Here is a 9,004-nt window from a genome sequence, read left to right on the forward strand (position 1 = left end):
AGCAGGAAAGAAAAGATACTTTAAAAAACAAAGCTACAAAGCCGAAGGACAATATCAGTACTTGAGAAGCAGGAAGGTGAAGAGGTATTTAATTGTCTTCATAATTAAAGTACAGCCCTTAGCCTGCTACCCAAAACCCTACCTAGTAAACAAAAATGGTTCAGCTGCATTCTTAAAGAGAGTTTCACTGTGGTTCTAGGAAGAGCTCAGCATTCCTTTTGGGAAACACTAAGAAAAACTACCAAGAAAGTAATTAATTTTAGCTTTTCAGACAGCGACTTAGTCCCAAGCTTACAATCCCAATTGCATAAACACATTTATCTCCCTAAGGCACCCACTATCCACAATCCAATTGGCATAATTTACCTTCCTCCTTAAATACCAACTTCTTGTAAAGAAAGTTTACCCACACAAACCACTCTGAAATGACACAGATGACATGAAAAAATTATTTTTATTGATGCCCTTGCTGAAGGTTATATTTGCACTGAACGTGCTCAGCAGTAAGGCCACCTGCTATGGCATTCATCAGTTGCACTGGAACTCGCAATTCCACAAGCAAGATGCCACTCATCCACTGCAAGTATCCATTGCATGCAAACCAGAATGTATGTTATCCTTTGTTTACGGTCACCTTGTTCTGTTCACAAGCATAAGCTGTACCTGCTGGACTCTGCAGCCACCTGACAGATGCTGTAGTCACATGTACAGCAGCTTAGGGACAAGTTCTGTTGCCACAGAGCAAACACATGGGCATCTAGTGGCCAAAGAGCACATTACAGACAATACGGAACAGTGCAGATGCCTCTCATTTCATATTTATGGTGTACAGAAAGATGCAGCATGGACTGGAATGGGCAGATGCAGCAACAGCTCCTGCAGAAGGGATGGTCCCAGTGAGAAATCCAGCGTAGGCTTGAATCCACCTGCACAGCAGCTGATTGGTACAGGAACTGGAATGAGGTAGGACAGCCAGAAACACTACAAAGGTACCAGGACACAATTATCTCAAGGAAAGACATCAGTGAGCAGGAGAACAGCAGTATCACCTTCATTTGTAATAGGTAGGCAGAGACAAAAAGAGGTTCCAACAAGTTACTAGGATAGCGATCGTCTTCATTTAGCCACAGCTTCAGTTTCCATCAGAGTGCTAAGTCTCCAGAAAAATTCTCCTGCCTCTCTCTCTTCCCTGACTCTCCAAAGAAGCTAGGAGAATCCCTACCTTCAAATACTGACGAAATAAGAAGAGAAGCAGAATTACATTCAGATGTCACCACCCATCAGTTACAAGATCACGTGCTATAGTCAGCCGTTCATAGGATACCATACTAAGATTTGGATCGGCTTCCAGTCTATCTTCAGAGATTCAAGATACTTGATGACCAAGATGGCTTATGAAATAGCTAGAAAAAGCATCCAGTTCTTCCCTTCCTCCCTCTGTGGCACCATCCCCAATCTCAGGCTTCTTAACTTCCCATCCTGGGTGGGACAATCTACCTTTCCACTTCTTCCAGTCCCTTTGAGGCAGAATGGCTAGATGATCTCTCTGCTGCCAAGAACTATACAGCTCTCCACCCTAACGCCCAGTGATGGAGAAGGGCAGATGCCAGACCATCACACTGCAGTTGAAGTTTGTGGAAATTCAACTTTGTATCATCTACAAAGGGATAAAAGCCAACCAAAATATAAGGAAGAGGAATTATAAAAGGCAATAAATCTCTAGAATTTCCTTTAAGACAGCAAAATGAAGGTGATACAAGCTTATATAGCTGACTTTCTAATTCCAAGGGACCTGAACACCTCTCCCATCTGCCATTGTTCCAAATACTTCAGACTCAGCTAGGGATGAGATGGTTTCAGGTCAACCTTACTTTTCCCTGCTCCCCAGCACCCTAAGCACTGGCTCTCCTGCTCATGCTACTACAGGCAAGGGAGCAACCCTAAACAGATGGATGGGGTAAGAGGCTGCATCCAACAGCCAGGGACAGGAGAAACAGGAAAGTGCTCTTCCTCACTATCAGGATCCTCTAGGTTCGGACTTGGAACTTGCCAGCCTTAGTCATGTATTTTATCCCCTTGAAGGGCTTGTACTTCTCCCCATACATGTCCAAGCGATTCACCTTCAGTCCTAAAGACAAACAAACACAGCATAAGACTGACTGCTGCCAGAAACAAAGCGGACAGGCCTTCAGGATAAAGGAACAGAAGATCATACTAGATGTGCAGAAAACATAGGGAAAGTTTTAGCAAGCAGTAAACAGAACGGTGAAAAGCTGACAACTGCTAATTGTCAGAATCATTCTTTACAAACACATCCATACCCTCAAATTCTTTATAGGTCTGTAAGCACAAAACGCAAGGAAACGTAGATAGGCTGTTTCACAGAGCATCAGAGAGAACAAATCCATGTATGTGTAGTCAAAGCACACTTTTTTTTTTCCTTGAAGAACATGTTTCAGATAGAATGTACTTCAGAAGGCCTGCAGAGCTACTTCAGCTACATGCAGAGTGAGCACTCGCACAGCAGAGAATATTCAGCTTCTTTACCTGACAGTCACTTACCAGATATAGCCAGCTGCTGAATTTTAAACTGCAGGTTAATGGTGGGGTTTTCATCTGGTTTTGATGTCCCAGCTTGCAGGCTCATGCTCCCCTTCAGGCTTGGCAGCTTCTGGGGGTTTATTTTCCCCACATCCCATGACAGCAACTTCAAGGAACAGAAAATGCAGCAGTGAAACAGAAATGCTGTAACACCCTCTAAAGAATAGTCCCCTTCCAATGACGGCTTTTAATGTTTCTTTATGGAAAAGGTCTTTGTCTTAGTATCTTGCCTTTCATATTGGACAGACATAGTAGAGGTTTGAGGAACAGCTGCCTCGACCTTTGTTCTCCCTCTCTCTTTCCATAAGGTTCCCCAAAAGCCTACCATGAATGATGTTTCCACTACTTGTGCTACAGGCCCCATTTCCTATGTGTAACAGTGACAAAAATAATGCAGAACTGCCTCCTTTCCACATGGCTGAAGCAGTGTTGCTTGAGGCTCTAAGGCTCTACTGTGGGTAAACCATCAAATTTAATTTTGCAATAAGAAAAAAAAAAGTGAACTCCTGGGGAGGACAACCAAACAACAAAACCAGAACACCCCAAAACAAATCAAAACCCACTAACTGCAGTGTTTGCAAAGGACCAAGCCTAACATGCAGTATTAAGCATGACAACTAGATACGCAAAAGTTCATAAAGCATCCACCAGACTAATGCCTCATCATACAATACCAGTTCTTGGATTTTCTGCAACCACCAAGCAACCAGAACTACAATCCACTCAGACACTGAGCTATTTGTTGTGGGGATTAAGACAACTTCTAGTATGCAATTGTCCAGAAAAAGTTCTCACCCCAAGAAAAGATATTGCCTTCAGAAAAGCAATGTTCAAGGAAATGTTCATGTAAGCATGAACAGCTCAACTTCATTTGCTGAAAGGTAAAAAAGATTAAAAAAAAGTAGTATCTAATTTCTCTCTTTCCTCTCACCTTTGTAACTGGATCGAAGATATGTGTTCCCTGAGAGGGTGTGAGGGTCATATTTAAGACACCTTTTGGCATCTGGCTAGTGACCATCACTCCCTCTACAGTCTTCCCCATAGTCTGCTTCGGCCCCACTGTGATCTCAAAACGTCCCAGTGAGCTGCTATCACGGAAACTAATGTTGTGTTTAACATAGACAGGAATCGCCACGAGACTGGAATAAAGACATGAACAGAAAGTCCTTGTCAATCTCTCACCTTCATCTTTGCTTTTCCTGATGTAGTCCTTGCCTTCTACACTGAAAACATTGGAAACCAATCTCCTTAAAAGAGAATGAAATCCTACGCTCATTTGTTTGATCTAAGAGCAAAGTCAGAATTCTGTTCTCAAGTCTTAATTGCACTTTTTTTAAAATCAAGCTTGCCATATCTTAGTTTTCTACCTCTCTACAGGACAGGTAACTACATCCAATATTAACAGAAGACTTGAGCAAAGGATGAGGAATATTTTTGCATGTCACAACCAAGCTGGCAAGTAGTTCCAAGCAGTGCAGCAGTTCAAAGCAGCACTTTGAACTTCCATGTTTGTGCTTTCGGATGAATTTCCCACTCCTTTTCACCTAGTTGAGATAAGTCTGACAAAGCCTAACAAAATGCTTTAGCATCTGTAACCCCAATTAGTACTTGGTAAGCTGCTTCTCGAAAAGAATGCAAACAGTGGACAAGAACTTGTAGTTCTATTAAGAGAGATGTCAAAAAACCAACTAGATTACCGAACTATCTTGTTTTATTCTAGAAGTTTTTTATAAACATAGGAAATCAACAGCTTGATTACTCCATACTGCCTAATTCTTTCCCTCTCTAGTTTGTTCATCTGCTACTAGTCTTTGAAAAATGCTGGCTGACCAAAAAGAAATGACAGAATCACTGCTCTGAACAAGGAGAAAGCACGTGTTTTTTTAAAAAAGGAAAAGTGCAAGGTACCACGCACCATTACTTCATTTGGCACAACATGCCACCTGATCTTTAAAAGCAATTCTTTTTTTTTCCTCCTAGCTAGGAAGATCCAAATTTTCTAATTCACAGCACTACATTCATCACCTACTTCTGAGCACTGACATGGTAGGAGAGCAACCGAAAGTTTCCATCAGGTGGAATGAAGGAGAGTATTCTCTCTGACTCCCAGCGCTTAAAACGCACACATGGATGAAAGCTGACATCATCCAATAACCGAGGGTTCTGAAATAAAAGAAAGTCACAAGGTTAGTGAAGGCAGTACTACTTAAAAGAACCTCGTCTTCTTCTCAGTCATCTATCCATGAAGGCCCTATCATTTGACTCACTCTGCCCACTTGAAGGTATCTACATTCAGACATGTTAAGCTATTTGATGCTGTTACATCTGTGTGGTAGCAGTACGCAATAACCTCTATCTATTTTAGAAAATTCATTCATGTCAAATAATTACATTGATTTGACTCATAAAAAAGATGGCCCTTTAGGATATCAGCCTAAAGCACCACTGTATCTCAGAAACTTAGTCACGGCACACACTAACAGTACTTTTAACAAAGAAGCTGAAAATAAAACCTTGAGGCTCAAAGTTGCTGAAGTTCATAATGAGTTTCCATTGTCAGTTCTTTCTCTTTTTGTTTGTCATACCCAGGTTCTGATCTACTGGAATCCAGCAGCATGAGACTGAGATCCTAGTAGCAGGGCTGGGAAACCCTTTTGAAAATACTTAAGATACATCCTTCAGCTTTACCATAAAGGAGAGGGTAAGGTCTGGCATCCCAGTCAACTTGACACAAGCATCAATCACCCCTTGGATTTCAGCAGTAATCGTGGAACCTACAACAATAAAGTAAACATGGGAGGTTATGTGAACCTGATCAAAAAAATCCCATATGTGGAAAAACTATCAACAGGGAGGAAGGAAATTTATTATCTTTATGAAATGTCATGGCTCACTATGTTGCCTGCTCAACATTTTTCTCATTCCCAACGACTTCTAGAGAAGATGCATACAAATAAGAACGACTGACACCAGCAATGTCCATTTTAATGGCCAATGACAATAGCTCCAAACTCTAACTAAAGACTAAGATGCACAAAAACTAAGGAGATAGTGCTATGCACAATTTTCACTTGCCTTCTGTTTTCTCCAATATAGAATTGCTTACAAGACCTCAGGAACTAGGACAAGTGAAAACCTTTGTACCGCTCTAAAATTTTTGACGGAATAGCACCTACAAGTTGGCAACATTCCAGAGTAAGAATAGGAATAGAGCTTCCCACACTTAGATGAGGGAGCTTCTCTTTGAAAACCTAAATCTCTCTTCAGGCACTATCAGGACAAGTTACCCTCATCTTAGCCAGAAGCAGCTTCCATACCTGATTTGTCAATGATTGCATCTATCTCCTCAATCACATCGAAATATGCCTCATTGTTGGTATATTTTACACCAGTACGTCTCCAAGGCACCACTGATAGCTGTCCAGTAGGAAGCTGGTCACCCACATTAGTGCTTCCTGGAAAAAGAAAGGCAATCACAATGCTCCAGAACAAGTCCTTCGCCTCATATAACTTAATTGTAATTAATCCCCGAGAACCTTTATCTCTTTGTAGGAGAGCAATTACTCTTCCAGACTCATTGTTTGTATTCTGCAATTTACATCTCTCTCACATCCAACTCAAACATACCACAATAAGGCATGGAGAAGTGTAACTTTTAAAAAACAAAACCAAAAGCCACCCCAACAAAAAACCCACACCAAACTAACTCATCCAGGAAGTCATGTCATGGCTGTAACTGGAAATGTAATCTGTCTGTTTTGGTTTAAAAAAAAAAAAAAAAGGCAAGCACAGCTGGTGCTGGAACTGGAAGGAACCTCGAAGTAAAGCACTAACACAGGACTCCCTAAATACACCTATGCTGGAGTTTAGAATGATATGGAACATCACAAATTTTCTTCACCCATGTCCTAATTTACTTATGCAGGAATATTGATTGCCACATGGCCTCCCCAGTTTATCTACTTTTTGTTTCTCTGTACCTGTGATGGTGTTGACAACTGTTCGCAGGATAGTGGGAGGTTTTATCAGTTCCTTAAGAATATTAGACTCTGTTGCCAATGGAAAGCCATTGTCCAGCATCTCCTCCAGCACCTCATAAACCACCACAACATTGTCCTTGATCATCACCTCTGAACAGACACCAAAATAATCCTGCGCAAAAGAAATAATTACTCAACAATCTCTGAAAGAGTCTTAGCGATCATTCCCACATAGAAATAAATCAAGTCTCTTCTTGGAGGACGTGAAACAACACTGAAACTCCATATATTAGTACAAGCACATCAGACTGACCCATTCCAACAGACATGCACAACTCTGAGCGTACCTCTGCTACTGCCCCAGCAAGCTGGCAAATCACCACACCATCATATGCTCTTATTTCATTTCTATATAACAAGATTCCCTTTGATAGCTAAGAGATTTTTTAATTAGCACTTGAAAGTGGCTCAATTGCAACCGATTCAGCAGCAGTATTAATAAAGAAAAACTTACTTCCTGTAGCCACTACTGACTTGAGTGCAGTGACGCCCTTCATTAGACTCCAGTATTATATATCCTTCCTCAGCTGCCCTAGTCTTTACCTACAGTACTTTCAGTATTTTAACTGTGCAGCACTGCTGTTTAAGGAATTCAACCTCTCCTCATCAAAGCTTTTCATTTACTTTTGTTATAATGCTCGCATACAGGCAGGCAATAATACAATTACTAACTTCAATTCTGTAAGTATTTTTTTAGAATTTATTTTGATGTGGAATATAGGGGAAGCACAGCTTCAAACTCTCTGCATATTCTGCCTAAGTCCATCCTTGTGTTAGAGGAGAACATTTCTGAAGTCCGTTTAACACACTGTTTTTTCATTCTGATACCGCTTGGGGTGTACAGACTGCTTACACATCCTAAGATGTATTAGACTAATAGTAGGAGCCCAGTGTTCTGAAAAGTCTGAAAAATAATTCTATCCATGTAACAAAACCCTCCTTCCTCATAATTTAAGAGGTGTATAAAGCAGAACCTTAGAACGGGAATCATGAGAGATCCACAGACCAGTTTATTCCCCAGCTTGATTCCTCTACTTTTCTTCAGCTCCTACTCCAAAACAATAATTAGCAATATTAAAGTTTGCAGTAAAAATATACCAAGTCAAATTGTAAATCTGTAACACAATGTAGGTATAGAAAAATAAGTGGAGATCTTTCAAGATTCAGCATATGTTATAGGATAATTCAGCAATTTTTAAAATTGAACATTTCATTTACTCATAGTTTTATTCTATGGGGACTTCATGCATCTTTCTGGAGAGAGAGCGAGCACACGCAAGGAAACACAAACCTGAGCTTCTAGTTACCTAGAGCAATTAAAGAGATCAGGCATTCCGCACAAAGCATGAGTATACATAAACTGTGACGCTAGAGAATTCCTAGTCCTGTGCTACAAACATATTTCTTTTTCATACATAACCAGATTTTAACATACAGCCAAGCCAGCGAAGACACACTCAGGCCTCATCCCCTCACAAAAAACAAGACCTAAGCAACCGACATAGTACATTTTTGGCCTGAACAGCCAATCCACTCCCTGAACTCAGCAAAACATAACTTGGCCTACACTCACGTTCTGATTGGCACCTGGAAGCAAAAGCTCACATGATACTCGTTTGACCAAGCACCCACATCTCCAGTATTCTGGTAGGACGCTCCTCACAAGACATTTCAAATCCAGACTACACAATCCTATTGTTGGCGGGCAGAAGACAGACATCTTCACTATTTCTCTAAACTGACCAGTCGTGTCAGCCATAGCACAGAGGGGATATGGCTGCTCTAGGGTAACTCCTGTGACTCACGTTTTCAGGAAGCAAATATGCTTCCAAGAAGTATCACTAGACGTAAGCACATAGGCAGGTTGTCACTAATTAACTAAAGCACATGGCTATGAATCGCAAAAACTCCTTGTGAGAACATGGCCAGCTTGGTCTTAGTCCACAGCTCCTAGAAGAGATGAGGCTGCAGAACAGAAATATAAATCTTAATTGCTGAAAGGTCCTTCTTCTGAGCACAGGCTGATCTTGAATCCATCGTCATCCTAGGCAGTACATTCCCAACCACCACAAGCCCTCGAGACCCACTCTAGATCCTCGCAGGTGCAGGATGAGAATTAAGAGACAGGAAAAAGAGAAAACTAATTGCTGCTAACTTGGAGGGCTCCCTTTTCTCCCCCCCGCCCCGTTCCGCTTTACAACGCGGCAGTGACCCGGGGCTCCTCCTCTTCTAACCTCCTCAGCACACATCAACCTTTCAGCTAAAGCAGAAGCAGAAAGCCACTCTGCGCCGCGCGAGCCGTACCTGGAAGGTATCGACGACGCGGTGCAGGAACTCGATGACGAAGAGAGGCGGCACCTCGC

The 9,004-nt window shown here is 41.6% G+C and overlaps 1 protein-coding gene across 1 annotated transcript in view; it reads right to left on the reverse strand.

The window, feature by feature from the left end:
• Positions 1-435: 435 nt before the first annotated feature.
• The window catches only part of AP3M2 (adaptor-related protein complex 3, mu 2 subunit), a 10,333-nt gene continuing 1,764 nt past the window's right edge, over positions 436-9,004 (reverse strand). Inside the window, exons 2-9 of the mRNA XM_009328304.1 lie at positions 8,946-8,999; positions 6,582-6,753; positions 5,919-6,056; positions 5,290-5,375; positions 4,631-4,764; positions 3,533-3,740; positions 2,563-2,707; positions 436-2,128 (exon numbers count right to left, since the gene is read on the reverse strand). Of these exons, the coding sequence (XP_009326579.1) occupies positions 2,028-2,128; positions 2,563-2,707; positions 3,533-3,740; positions 4,631-4,764; positions 5,290-5,375; positions 5,919-6,056; positions 6,582-6,753; positions 8,946-8,999 (1,038 nt within the window). The 3' untranslated portion in view covers positions 436-2,027. The remainder of the gene's footprint in view (positions 2,129-2,562; positions 2,708-3,532; positions 3,741-4,630; positions 4,765-5,289; positions 5,376-5,918; positions 6,057-6,581; positions 6,754-8,945; positions 9,000-9,004) is intronic.

The sequence above is a fragment of the Pygoscelis adeliae genome, unplaced genomic scaffold (genome assembly GCF_000699105.1).
Source record: "Pygoscelis adeliae isolate BGI_AS28 unplaced genomic scaffold, ASM69910v1 Scaffold597, whole genome shotgun sequence".
NCBI lineage: Eukaryota > Metazoa > Chordata > Aves > Sphenisciformes > Spheniscidae > Pygoscelis > Pygoscelis adeliae.